Genomic DNA, 14,450 nt, shown 5'->3' with positions numbered 1-14,450 from the left:
CGTTTTAGAGCAGCAGGAGAGGTTTCAGCAGCACTGACAGCTCCAATCGCAGCCCAGGAGAAGGCTGATGAGCTCCTTCCTGTCCTGCTGGCAAGAAGCTCTCACTCCAGACCCAGGAAAATGCTGCACTGGCCTCAGAGCAGAGCCTCAGAGCAACACCATCAGCTCTGCTGCCCTCTCCCCCTGCAGAAACCAGCCTGGCACAGACCCAGAGCTGCCTCCTCCATCCTCCTCTCCCTCAAAGCCTCCAGAGCTGCCACCACCCCTCTAACACCCAGCAGCTTTTCAAGCAGCTGTGACCTTCCTCCATAGGGAAGGTCACAACTAGTGCTGGAGTGGGGCAGCACAAGACATCCACTCCCACAGACCATCACCTGCCTTGCGTGGGGGATCCCGAGAGGGACCATGCAGCACATCCTGGCACAGGCTCACCTGGGGTTGTGCTAGATGAACTTAAAGGGTCCCTTCCAAACCAAAGCCTTCTCTGGTTCTAGAAGGAAGGAGTTTTGTATGCTGAGGGTGGTGAGACCTTGGCCCAGTTTGCCCAGAGAGGTGGTAGATGAGATGCCCATCCCTGGAACCTTTCCAGGCCAGGCTGTTTGAGGCACTGAGCAACCTGCTCCAGTTGCAGATATCCCTGCTGACTGCACAGGGGGTGGGCTTGAAAGAATCCAAGGAAGAATAAGGAATTGCAAGAGGTATCACTATGGGCAGGGCAGACCAGAGGCAGAAGGTGGTTTCCATACCTGGGACCAGCCTGGATCTGGAAAGGAAGGACTGGAGAGAACCAAGATGTGATGGGGAAATGTTCACATGGAGAGGGCACTAAGTTCAGCATCTCCCCTGGTTGCAACCCCAGAGCAGACACCAACATCTCCCCTCACTGGGAGATGTTCACATGGAGAGTGCACTGAGTTCAGCATATCCCCTGCCTGCACCCCCTCCAAGCACAGAGGTACCACCAGCATCTCCCCTGCCTGCACCCCCCAAGCACAGAGGTACCACCAGCATCTCCCCTGCCTGCACCCCCCAAGCACAGAGGTACCACCAGCATCTCCCCTGCCTGCACCCCCCAAGCACAGAGGTACCACCAGCATCTCTCCTGCCTGCACCCCCCAGGCACAGAGGTACCACCAATATCTCTCTTCACTGGGAGATGTTCACATGGAGAGTGCACTAAGTTCAGCATCTCCCCTGGTTGCAGCCCCCCAAGCACAGAGCAAACACCAACATCTCTCCTCACTGCACCCCACCCCTGCCCCAAGCACAGAGGTACCACCAGCATCTTCTTTGGCTGCAGCCCCCCCAAGCACATCTCTCCTCACTGGGAGATGGTCACATGGAGAGTGCACTGAAGTTCAACACCAGGAGTGCTTCTCCAGGCCACGCAGGATCAGATCCCCAGAACTCATCCCTAGGTGTGCTGGTGGTGGATGTGCAAAGCCAAACTCATCAGAAAGAACTCACTGCTGAAAGTGATGGCTCAGACAGTACCTGTGGCACTGCTTGCATAGAGCCTGCAGCAGCAGCAGCAAACCATCCTCACCCTGATGCTTCTGGTCTCTCCTTCAACACCCACCAGCCTGGCAGGGTGAGGGCACCCTCATGCCCAGAAGGTTCTTCTGATGTCAATTCCTCCATGCCCTTCCTAAGGCACAGCTCTCCCCATCACCAGGTGCTATTTTCACACCAGAGCAGCAAGCTCGGGGAGCTGGCAGGCAGCAGCCTTGGCTCTTCTCCCCAGCTTGACTACCTCCAGTGGGCCCATCAGCAACTCCCTCCTGTAAGCTGAGGCTGTCACTCACTCCTGCAGGTCACAGAGCTCCTTTGATGGTCCAAGAGTGCTCCCAGATCCTCACACAATCTCCCATCCACGCACAGAAACCTCTTCCCCTCTTGATAGGTTGCAGATGGTGCTTCCTACCCTTCCATCTGCATCTGTTAGCTGAAGGACTTCAACTGCTGCAAGCCTTTGACAGCTCCACACCCCACAGCCAGCAGCATCACCCTCCCCACACCCCGAATAGAAGCCAGGATGCCAATGTAAAGAACTAGGAGGAGGCCACAACATCTGCATCTCAAAGAGGCAAGCAGCCAAGTGGCACACTCACAAAGCAGCTTGGAGGAGTGCAGAACAAATAAGCTATCCTCTTAGCAGCACACGTCCTTCTGCAGAGCACAGAGCTCCTCAGCTTCTCCAGGCTATGTTTAGAAGAGAAAGAGGCTTAAATTGAGCAGAAAGTGAGCGTTGGCACAGGAGGAGTCAGATCCTCATCACAGGCTCAGCCCTGGGTGCTGCAAGCAGCTCTGCGTTGCTCTGTGAGCTTCTCTCCAAGCAGACCTCACTTGCACAGCGTCACAGAAGGGACCTTAGAGGTCACAGAATCATAGTCTGGGTTGGAAGGGATCTTTAGAGGTCATCTTGTCCAACCCCCCCAGCTGATCTCCCTTAGGCCATCTGTTTGATGTCTTCATCTTCTACTTCTCCCATCTTCCACATCCTCTTCTAGCAATGTCTTGGGTTATTATAGGGACTCAAGGAAGGAATGAGGAACACTTCTTAACAAGTAGAACCTTTGGGACTTCCCAAACAGATCATCTACTCCAACCTCCCTGCCACAGGCAGGGAGACCTCTCACCTAGCCCAAGTTGCTCAAGGCCTCATCCAACCTGCCCTTGAACACCTCCAGGGAGGCAGCAGCCACAAACTCTCTGGAGAACCTATTCCAGAGTCTCACCACCTTCATACTGAAGCTCTTTCCCATCGTGGTCCACCTGCCTGAGAGATCAGCTCTGTAATAAACCAACCAAGCAAAACCAACCCCTGCTTGGCCTCAGTGGTTCAACAGCAGCTCCACTTAATGGCTACCTGCACAGCAGCCCCCTGCAGGAGCCACCCACCAGTGACCTGAACCACTCTGCAGGTGGGAAGAGCACAACCAGCCCTGCCCAAACCAAGGGCCAAACTCTTGGTGCTGCTGAGACTTCTCTCAGCTCCAGCAGAATCTGGGTTGCCTCCCAAGGGAGGCTAATCTGAGAGCCAAATGTGATACACTCTGAAGTACTTCAGCTGGATCAAAGCCCAAATTATTACTGCCTGGCACTACATGGAAGCTACTTAACCACCTGATATTTAAGGAGCTGTTTCTCTGGTGCTTCCAGTTTGCTCACAGTTGATCAAGCTGTTTAATGGCATCCAACCACACCAGCTATTAACTTCAAGTTCCTTCAGTTTTCAGTGTGCAGTTCCCTTCCTTCCTCCCCCCACCCCCACCCCTGCTTCCAAGCATAACCAAGCAGCCTCTTAGTGCCTCTCTTGGGGTGCATCAAGAATCACAGAATGGTTTAGGTTGGAGAGGACCTCAAAGCTCAGCCAGTTCAGGGATACCTCCCACTAGAACAGGTTGCTCAAGGTCTCAGCCAAGCTGGCCTTGAACACTTCCAGGGAGGTGTTCAAAGATCACATTGGGTGCTTCTGTGCTCCACAACCTCCCTGGGCAACCTGTGCCAGTGTCTCACCACCCTCAACCTGTGCCAGTGTCTCACCACCCTCCCTGCAAACAACTTCTCCTTAATTTCCATCCTCAGTCTCTCCTCTTCCAGCTCAAACCCATTCCTCCTCATCCTGTCACTCCAAACCCTTATCAGAAGTCCCTCCCCAGCTCTCCTGTTGCCCCCTTCAAGTACTGGAAAGCTCTTTTAAGGTCTCCCTGCAGCCTTCTCATCTCCAGGCTGCAGAGCTCCAACTCTCTCAGTTCTCTGTCTCCCTGATCATCTTCATGGCCTTCATCATCTAGGAGGATGCACAGGAGTGCTGCTGAGTGTCACAGGGGCTAAAAATGAACATGTTGGTGGAACAGGTGAGATGCTGGCACAGGTTGAGGGTGGTGAGACACTGGCACAGGTCACCCAGGGAGGTTGTGGAGCACAGAAGCACCCAATGTGATCAAAGATCACATTGGGTGCTTCTGTGTTCCACAACCTCCCTGGTAGTGTTCAGGACCAGGCTGGATGAGTCCTTGAGCAACCTGCTCTAGTGAGAGGTGTCCCTGCCTATGGCAGGAGGTTGGAGCTGGCTGAGCTTTGAGCTCCCTTCCAACCTAAACCATTCTGTGTTGAGGTTGGAGAGCCAGAATGTCTTCAGCTTGCTTGGCTTGAGTTCCTGCCCATGGGATGGTTGCTTAGCTCTGCTTTAGGAGGGGATTAGAAGCTGGACATCCTGTTCTTGATCACATTGGGTGCTTCTGTGCTCCACAACCTCCCTGGGCAACCTGTGCCAGTGTCTCACCACTCTCAGCCTGTGCCAGTGTGAGGCAGCATCCACAACCTCCCTGGGCAGCAGGTCAAGGAAGGTTCTGTTCTGCCTCTACTGTGCCCTGTTCAAGCCACATCTGGAGTGTTGTGTCCAGTTCTTGGCTCCCCAGTTGAAGAAAGGCAAAGATTTGCTGGAGAGTGGACAGCGAAGGGCTACAAAGATGCTGAGGGGACAAAAACATCTCTGTGAGGAGGAAAGGCTGAGAGAATTGGGGCTGGTTAGCCTGGAGAGAAGACTGAGGAGGGATCTGATCAATGCTGATCAATACTTACAGGGTGGCTGGCAGGAGAATGGGGGCAGGCTTTGTTCAGTGGTGCCCAGGGACAGGACAAGGAGCAATGGGCACAGACTTGAACACAGAGAGCTCCATCTCCACAGGCTGCCCAGAGAGAGGCTGGAGACTCCATCTCTGAATACATCCCAAACCCACCTGGATGTGTTCTTGTATGACCTTCCCTAGGTGACCCTGCCTTGGCAAAGGGTTGGACTGGATGATCTCCAGAGGTCCCTTTCCAACCCCCCCTCCAACCATGCTGGGGTTCTGTGGGGTACTGCCTCTGTTTTCCCTCCATCCTCCTTGTCTGAGCAGCAAAACCTGCTCAGAGAAGACATCAGGAACGTGGAGGTATGCTCCAATCAAGTAGGCTTAGAGATGATTCTCCCCTGATTATCCATTACCCACAAATGATAACAGAGCTTTATGGCAGTGACTTACCCTTGCTCACCCTCCAGCTAGCTCCCCCCTCCCTTCCTGGGTCCTCCCTACCCTTGCAGCCTTTCCCAGCACAGAATCTCTCCAGACAGAGGGTTCAGAAGTGTGACCCCCCCCCAAGCCAGGACCTTGGGCTGGTTTTATGGCTTGCTCTTTGCTGCTGTTATTGGAAAGACTTTTATTCCCTTAGCACAAAATGCCTCCCCCCCCCTCCCCAGGATCACACCAGAGACTTGTCAGAGTGATGAACTGCCACCGAGTGCAGGCTCTCTGCCTCTTATTAGGACCATCAATAACACCTAGCTGGTGCTAGCACCCTGAAGAGGCAGCAAGGCTTCCTGGTTTTCCTACCCATCACCCTTGTCCCACACTGCTGAGGGAAGCCCAAGACCATCCTGGAAAGAATTTACTCTAGAGAAAGGAATTCTCTACAGTGAGGGGGGAGAGATACTGGAACAGGTTGCCCAGGACAGGCTGAGGGAGCTGGGGGGGGGTTCAGCCTGGAGAGGAGAAGACTTTAAGGAGACCTTAGAGCTGCCTGCCAGTGCCTGAAGGGATCCTACAGGAAGGCTGCAGAGAGACTTTTCATTAGGGTGTCTAGAGACAGGCCAAGGTTAATGGTTTGGAGCTGAGGCAGAGCAGGATTAGGCTGGAGCTGAGGAAGGAGTTCTTCAGTACAAGGGTGGGGAAGCTGGCACAGATTGTCCAGGCAGGTTGTGGCTGCCTCCTGCCTGGGGGTTTTCAAAGCCAGGTTGGATGAGCCCTTGAGCAACCTCTGCTAGTTGAGAGGTGTGGCAGGGAGGTCAGAGAATCAGGCAGGTTGGAAGAGAGCTCCAAGCTCAGCCAGCCCAACCTAGCACCCAGCCCTGCCCAACCAACCAGACCATGGCACTGAGTGCCTCATTCAGTCTTTTCTTGAACACCTCCAGAGGAGATGATCTCTGAGACCCCTTCCAACCTAAACCATCCTCTGACTCCATGACCTCTCTGGCAAAACCATCCTCCTGCAAAACCCCTCAGGAAGCAGAAATCAGTCTCTGAAGGAGATGCAGTAGGCCACCATCAGGCTGCTGACCCCACCTAGAGCCCCCCTCCCCCCAGCATACCTGGCTGCAGGGTGGCAGGAGGGTGCCCTCGGGCGAGAGCTGGCTCTGGCACTGGCCTGGATGGCGACAATCCAGCTGGATGAGGCCACGGCACTCCTGGTGGCAGGTGTACCTGCAGTCTGCAGGGGAGAAAGCACAGTCAGGCTCCAGACCCACAGCCTGGCCTCCAGCAGGGGACCAGGCTGCTGATGGAGAGCAGAGCAGTGCTCATGGGCACCAGCGCAGGCAGAGCTGCCACCCAGGCACACATCCCTGGGCTGTTTAGCTGGAGGAAGAGGAGGCTGAGGGGAGACCTCATTGCTCCCTACAGCTACCTGAAAGGATGTTGGGGAGAGGCTGCTGTTTGGCTCTGCTCATAGGGAATTGAATCATAGAATGAAGCAGGCTGGAAGAGAGCTCCAAGCTCAGCCAGCACAACCTAGCACCCAGCCCTGCCCAACCAACCAGACCATGGCACTCAGTGCCCCAGCCAGGCTTGGCTGCAACACCTCCAGCCACAGCCACTCCACCACCTCCCTGGGCAGCCCATTCCAGTGCCAATCACTCTCTCTGCCAACAACTTCCTCCTCACATCCAGCCTGAACCTGCCCTGGCACAGCTTGAGGCTGTGTCCTCTTATTCTGTTGCTGGTTGCAGAGGAGAAGAGCCCAACCCCACCTGGCTACAGCCTCCCTTCAGGTTGTTGTTGGAGGCAGAAGGGGGAATGGCCTCAAGCTGAGGCTGGGCAGGTTTAGATTGGATATTAGGAAAAAGTTTTTCATGGAGAGAGTGGTGAGGGAGTGGAATGAGCTGCCCAGGGAGGTGCTGGAGTCCCCCAGCCTGGCTGTGTTTCAGGGTGGTTTGGATGTGGTGCTTGGGGCTATGGTTTAAGGTGAATGGTGCAGAGTAGGGCTCTGGGTTGGCCTTGGTGCTCCTGAGTGGCTTTGCCAGCCTGCATGGTGCTGTGGTTCTGTGATTCCCTTGGAAGCAGAGAGAGAAACTTCAGGGCAGGGCAGGGCAGGGGCAGGCTGCTGGCACTGGCAGATGCTGCAGCTTTGCCCTCAGGGTATCTGCAGTGGTCAGAAGAACATCATCTGCCTGGGGCTGGTTTGAAAGGAGGAAAAGAGAAGGTGACCTGGGGATCCTGAGGGGCTTTGCCAACCTGGATGTTTCTATGGTTCTGTGATCCCATTGCCAGGCAGTGCCCTGCAGCTGGAGAGAGGTGCCAGAACAACTCATGCAGAGGAAAATTTGCTGCCACAGCCTGTCCCCAGGGAAATCTGCACTCCTTGCTGCAATGCTGTGGCCCAGGCAGTGGCTCTGCTGCCTTTCCCTGACCTGCTGCCATGTGGACACCCAAAGTGAAGTGTATGCTCAAGTGCCCCCAAACCATGGGGTACACAACTGCCCAGCCCTGCTCCTTGGGGGTGGCAGCAGCAGCAGCAGCACAGACTTGGCCACCTCACAAGGAAGGGAGGCTTCAGCTTAGAAGCATTAAGGCTGGGAAACACCTCTAAGGTCATGGAGTGCAGCCTGCAACCTGGGACCACCACAGCCATTCAACCATGCCACTGAGTGCCCTGCCCACGCTTTGCTTGAGCACCTCCAGCAGCAGTGACTGCTCCACCTCCCTGGGCAGCCTGTTCCAGCTGCATGCCCAGCTCTGCAGACAGGCTGTGCCCTCGTTCTGCTCAGGCTCCTGCTCTCCCACAGCCACTTCCATCTACCAGGCACCAGTTAGCACAGCCTGGTGGCTATCAGTCCTCCCAAGCCCTGACTTCTCCTGCCTGCCTGCATCTAGCACCCTCCTGCTGCTTTAAGAAGCCCTTCCAAGCCTTTTAATTGTTAACCTTAGTCCAAACAACATGAGGTTGACTTTTTATGCTCCCCAAATGCCAGGGCGGTCAGCAACCTGAAAAGTAGAGAGTCACAGAAGGTGAGGGGCTGGAAGGGACCTTAGAGATCATCCAGCCCAACCCCCCCTGCCAGAGCAGGACCACCTAGAACAGGTCACACAGGAACACATCCAGGCAGCTTTGGCATCTCTCCAGAGAAGGAGACTCCACAACCTCTCTGGGCAGCCTGCTCCAGGGCTCTGCCACCCTCATAGTGACAAAGTTTGCCCTTCTGCTCCTGTGAAACCTCCTCTGCCCCAGCTAGCACCCACTGCCCCTTGTCCTGCCCTTGGCCATCCCTGAGCAGAGCCTGGCTGCATCCTGCCAGCACTGCCCTGCACATCTTTATCACAGCAGTGAGGGCAGCCCTCAGGCTCCTCTGCTCCAAGCTCCCAGCCCCAGCTCCCTCAGCCTGACCTCACAGAAGGTGTTCCACTGCCTGCTGCAGCTTTGTGACTCTCTGCTGGACTCTGTCAAGCAGTTACCTGAGGTCCTTCTTGAACTGAGGGGCCCAGAACTGGACACAACATTCCAGGTATGGCCTCAGCAGGGCAGGGCAGAGTGGAAGGAGAACCTCAGGAGAACCACAGTCAACCCTGTGCTGGGCTGCAGCAAGAGCAGTGTGGGCAGCAGGGCAAGGGAGGGGATTCTGCCCCTTGGCTCTGCTCTCCTCACACCCCACCTGCAGTCCTGGGGGCAGTTCTGGAGCCCCCAGCACAAGCAAGACATGGAAGTGTTGGAGCCAGTGCAGAGGAGGCCACCAAGATGCTGAGAGGGCTGCAGCAGCTCTGCTCTGAGCACAGGCTGAGAGAGTTGGGGCTGTGCAGGATGGAGAGGAGAAGGCTTGGAGGAGACCTTGGAGTGGCCTGGCAGGATCTGAAGAGGGCTACAGGAGGGCTGGGGAGGGACTATTGATAAGGTCTTGGAATGACAGGATGAGGAGGAATGGGTTTGAAGTGGCAGAGGGGAGACTGAAAGTGGATGTTAGGAAGCTGTTTTCAGTGAGGGTGGTGAGACACTGGCACAGGTTGAGGGTGGTGAAGACACTGGCACAGGTTGCCCAGGGAGGTTGTGGAGCACAGAAGCACCCAAGGTGATCAAAGATCACCTTGGGTGCTTCTGTGCTCCACAACCTCCCTGGAGGTGTTCAGGACCAGGCTGGATGAGTCCTTGAGCAACCTGTTCTAGTGGGAGGTGTCCCTGCCTATGGCAGAGGGGTTGGACCTGGCTGAGCTTTGAGCTCCCTTCCAACCTAAACCATTCTATGATTCTATTCTCTCAGGACCACACACCCCAGACTGCCCTTGGCCTTTTTGGCCACCAGAGCACATTGCTGGCTCATGAGCATCCTTCTGACCACCAGGACCCCCCACGCACGTCCCTCTCCTTTGCATTGCTCTCCAACAGCTCAGTCCCCAACCTACCCTGGTCCATGGGGTTGTTCTTTCCCAGATGCAAGGCTCTACACTTGCCCTCATTGCTATTTCATTCAATAATTAGATCCTAAAAGCAAAGGCAGGAGAAAACACTCCAGAAGAGATGAGATTGAGTGTCCAGCCCTGCCACCCTGCTCTAAACCAGCCAGCTCAGCTTTTAAATACTCCTTTTTTTCCCCCTTTTAGCATTTGAGTCACTGGTTATGAATGCTCAGAGATTGCAGGAAAGCAAAAGAATGTCTCATAGGTGCTCTAGAAGCAGAGATTGCTGCTCAGTGGATTTTAGGATGCCCCTAAAATAAAGAAAAGAAACCAAACAACAACAAGAAGAAGAAAAGAACAAGAGCTGGGAGCTGATGCCTGAGGTGGAACAACATCAATCTCCAGGGGAGAGAAGGGAATCATTTCTCATTTCACATTCATCTGGCACGAGCTGTCTGTCAGCCTCTTATTCCAAGTCAGTTGTCTCAAGTGAGCCCAGGGGAAGGAGAGAGCCTTGCTTTTGGGGGTTAATTAGAGCCAAGCTGCACAGTTATACAGTAATTAAATGTGTGACCTTTAGAGCAACTGGAAGAGCCCTTTGATGGGCAGGGGTGGGGCATGTGCCAAGGCTTTGCTGGAGGGGCCAAGGTGAGGATGCTCCACTTGTAGGTTCAGCAGAACATCTGGTGCCAGCAGAGGCTCTTCTGGAGTTTTAAGATCACAGAATGAAGCAGGTTGGAAGAGAGCTCCAAGCTCAGCCAGCCCAACCTAGCACCCAGCCCTGCCCAACCAACCACACCATGGCACTCAGTGCCCCAGCCAGGCTTGGCTGCAACACCTCCAGCCACAGCCACTCCACCACCTCCCTGGGCAGCCCATTCCAGTGCCAATCACTCTCTCTGACAACAACTTCCTCCAAACATCCAGCCTAGACCTGCCCTGGCACAGCTTCAGGCTGTGTCCCCTTGGTCTGTCCCTGATTGCCTGGCAGCAGAGCCCAACCCCACCTGGCTACAGCCTCCCTTCAGGTAGCTGTAGACAGCAATGAGCCTCTGCCTCCTGCTCCCCCAGGACTTAATATCTGCACCTTGAATACTGAGTTCAGTTTTGGGCATCTCACACTGAGGGCACTGAGATGCTGGAGTTTGTACAGAGAAGGGCAACAAAGCTGGTGAAGGGTCTGGAGAACAGGGCTGGGGAGGAGCAGCTGAGGAAGGTGTTCAGCCTGAAGAAAAGGAGGCTGAGGAGAGACCTCATTGCTCTCTACAGCTCCCTGAGAGGCTGGAATCAGGTGGGGGTTAGGCTCTTCTCCCTAGTCTCATGTGATAGGAAGAGAGGAATTGACCTGGAATTGTGCCAGGGGAGCTTTAGGTTGGAGATCAGGAAGAATTTCTTTCCTGTCAGAGTGATCAGGGATTGGCACAGGCTGCCCAGGGAGGTGGTGGAGTCCTCATCCCTGGAAGGGTGTGTGGCCATGGCACTTGGGGCCAAGGTTTAGTGGCCATGGTGGTGCTGGGCTGATGGCTTGGACTGGATGCTCTTTGAGGTCTCTTCCAACCTCAACAGCTTTGTGATTCTATGCCTGGGAAGGCTGCAGCAGGAACACAGTGAGGGCCCTGAAACAGCCAACAAGGGCCACAGAAATGCCAGCTGCCAGTCACACCTCTGGCTCAGGCCCATTAGGGGCAGGCATTTCTCCAGGGGATTAAAGTATGACACCTCCTTAGTCAGCAGCAGCTACCCGCAGACCTAATCACTCTGCATCCGGCAGCCAGCTAAGCCTGGGAGCCCAGCAGGGCTCTGCGAAGCAGACACGTGGCAGGGCTGCCCAGGGCAGCAGCAGCAGCAGCAGCAGCAGGATGCCTCCACTTGGGCTTGCAGATAGCTCCCGTTCAGCTCCAACAGAGAAACACTTGGAAATGGGCAGGGAAGAGGGGAGAGAAAGAAGGGAGAGAGAGAGGGGAGAGGGGGGAGAGAGGGGAGCGAACGAAGGGAGAGAGAGGGGAGAGGGGGGGGAGAGGGGAGAGAAAGAAGGGAGAGAGAGAGAGGGGAGAGGGGGGAAGAGGGGAGAGAAAGAAGGGAGAGAGAGAGGGGAGAGGGGGGAGAGAGGGGAGAGAAAGAAGGGAGAGAGAGAGGGGGGAGAGAGGGGAGAGAGGGGAGAGAAAGAAAGGTTAGAGAGAGGGGAGAGGGGGGAAGAGGGGAGAGAAAGAAGGGAGAGGGGGGGGGAAAGCAAGGGGGGGAAAGCAAGGGGGGGAAAGCAAGGGGGGGAAAGCAAGGGGGGGAAAGCAAGGGGGGAAAGCAAGGGGGGGGAAAGCAAGGGGGGGAAAGCAAGGGGGGGAAAGCAAGGGGGGGAAAGCAAGGGGGGGAAAGCAAGGGGGGGAAAGCAAGGGGGGGAAAGCAAGGGGGGGAAAGCAAGGGGGGGAAAGCAAGGGGGGGAAAGCAAGGGGGGGAAAGCAAGGGGGGGAAAGCAAGGGGGGGAAAGCAAGGGGGGGAAAGCAAGGGGGGGAAAGCAAGGGGGGGAAAGCAAGGGGGGGAAAGCAAGGGGGGGAAAGCAAGGGGGGGAAAGCAAGGGGGGGAAAGCAAGGGGGGGAAAGCAAGGGGGGGAAAGCAAGGGGGGGAAAGCAAGGGGGGGGAAAGCAAGGGGGGGAAAGCAAGGGGGGGAAAGCAAGGGGGGGAAAGCAAGGGGGGGAAAGCAAGGGGGGGAAAGCAAGGGGGGGAAAGCAAGGGGGGAACTGAGTGGTGAGATTGCAGGGATTCCCCTAAAGCTCCAATTCCTGCTTCATCCAGGACCCTGCCATTCATTTCCAAGAAAAGCAAACCAGCAGATCAGAGAAGCTCCCAAAGCAGGACCGTGGAGAGGCTCAGAGACAACCAAGAAGAAAATGAGTTTTGAAAGTCACGAGAGCCCCTGCAGATGCTTGAGCACTGGAGGTGAACAGTGCAGCAGAATGAGGCTTTCACCCAGCTCTGGAGCCCTTCACCCAGCTCACCAACACCTTTAAATGTGCCCTGCACCTGAAGGTTGATTTTGCAACCTGTGCTGGCTAAGACCAAGGGCTCGGTGGCTCTGCCCTCACTCAGAGGAGATGCCTGATGTCACTTGGGCTAACATCAGGGAGGGCTGCAGGATGTGGCCTTGTGACATCACTGAGAGCTGGTGGGTGCCTCCCCCTGCCACAGGACGAGGTAGGACCCACAGCATCACCACCAGCTCCACCACGCAGACAGCAAACTCAGGGAGGGGGCTTTGCTTTCCTGAGAAGTCTGATCTAGTGTGAGGTGTCCCTGCCTGTGGCAAGAGGGGGCTGGAAATAGATGATCCTTGGGGTCCCTTCCAAGCCTGACAATTAATTCTATGGTTTCTATGATTCTAAGGTCCTTTCTGGACTGCCCCTCCTCCAGCAAGGACCCAGTCCCATCCCTGCCTCAAGTCTGCAGCTCCACCACTGGAGGTCTCAACAGTTTTAAGTCTGAATCAGGTGGGTTTGGGTTTAGTTTGTTTGCAAACACAGCTAAGCCCGAGAGCAGTTTGCTGTCTGTTCAGAGCAGAGCTCCTGGGCACAGTGACCCCTCTGAGAGCTCCCTGCTCCACCACCAGACTTGGAGTGCCCCCCAAGCTGCCAGGCAGAGCCATTACACAGAATCCCAGAGTGGTGGGGTTGGAAGGGACCCCAAAACTGAACACAGTACTCAAGATGAGGTCTCAGCAGGGCAGAGTAGAGGCAGAGGAGAACCTCCCTTGTTCTGCTGGACACACTCTGCTTAATCCCCCCAGGATCCCACTGACCCTGTTGGCCACAAGAGCACATCACCACCAAGCAGCTAGAATCACAGAATCAGTCCAGCTTGGAAAGGACCACCAAGGATCACCCAGTTCCAACCCCCCTGCCACGGGCAGGGACACCCTCCAGCTCCCCCCCCCAGCACACCAGTTCCCATCCCTACCTACCTGTGAGCAGCAAGCCCTCCCTGCTCGGCCTGCCCAGCAGCTGCAGCCCCTCAGCCCAAGCCTTTTTCTGGGGGAAGTGCCTGAACAGTTCGCGAATCCTCTTTGCGAGGAAGCCGAAGCAGCCAGCGGCTCCCTCTCTGCCGTCCCTCATCCCGCCCGGCGCAGACTGAGCGCTCGCCGGGGGCGCAGCTCTTCGCCCCCACGGGCTGCTGCCCAGCACCGCTGCAAGCTAAGGCTGCTCCCACGAGAAGCTTTTCCTCCCACGGCGATAAGAGGCTGACATTGGCCATTGACAACCTGCTGCTCTCCGAGGGGCTGCTTTCGTTGTTAGGGGGTTTGGGGGGGGGGGGGGGGGGGGGGGGAGGTTTGAGTAGCAAGGCAACAGGCAGCTTGCTCCGGGCTTGGGCATCTCTAGGGCTTGTCCTGTTGGCCATGGAAAACTTTCTATTTCTGGGGCTTTTTGCTTGATAAGATAAAAAGAGGCCGACGGAAGAGATTAGGGAGAGAAAGCGCAGGGGCCGGCGGCGCGCCGGGAGGGCTCCCTGCGACCTCCTCCCCGAGAGAGCTGCGTCCGCCCTGCAGCTTTCTAAAGGTCAAAGGGAGGAGGAGGAGGAGGAGGAGGAGGAGAGGAAGAAGTCCAATGTTTAATCAAAGGTTCAATTCGAGGAGCTGAGGAATCGGCGAGGGGCACGGACGAGGAGCACGGCAAAGGGACCGGACGAGGGGCAAGGCGAAGCATGGGCGAGGGGCACGGACGAGGGGCACGGACGAGCATGGGCGAGGAGCACAGACGAGGGGCACGGCAAAGCATGGGCAAGGGGCACGGACGAGGGGCACGGCAAAGCATGGGCGAAAAGCAAGGACGAGGGGCAAGGCGAAGCACGGGCAAGAGGCACGGACGAGGGGCAAGGCGAAGCATGGGCGAGGGGCACTGCCGAGGGGCACGGCAAAGCATGGGCGAGGGGCACGGACGAGGAGCACGGGTGAGGGGCACGGCAAAGCATGGGCGAGGAGCAAGGACGAGAAGCACGGACGAGGGGCACGGCAAAGGGACCGGACGAGGGGCACGGCGAGGG

At 56.2% G+C, this 14,450-nt stretch overlaps 1 protein-coding gene across 1 annotated transcript in view; it reads right to left on the bottom strand.

Moving 5' to 3' along the window:
• The window catches only part of RASSF5 (Ras association domain family member 5), a 40,815-nt gene that overhangs the window by 18,325 nt on the left and 8,040 nt on the right, over window positions 1–14,450 (bottom strand). The window contains exon 2 of the mRNA XM_064173893.1: window positions 6,134–6,252. Coding sequence (XP_064029963.1) covers window positions 6,134–6,252 — 119 coding nt within the window. The remainder of the gene's footprint in view (window positions 1–6,133; window positions 6,253–14,450) is intronic.

Source organism: Pogoniulus pusillus, chromosome 39 (genome assembly GCF_015220805.1).
Source record: "Pogoniulus pusillus isolate bPogPus1 chromosome 39, bPogPus1.pri, whole genome shotgun sequence".
NCBI lineage: Eukaryota > Metazoa > Chordata > Aves > Piciformes > Lybiidae > Pogoniulus > Pogoniulus pusillus.
The sequence above is the reverse complement of the archived record's forward strand: the minus strand, read 5'-3'. Positions and strand labels throughout refer to the sequence as shown.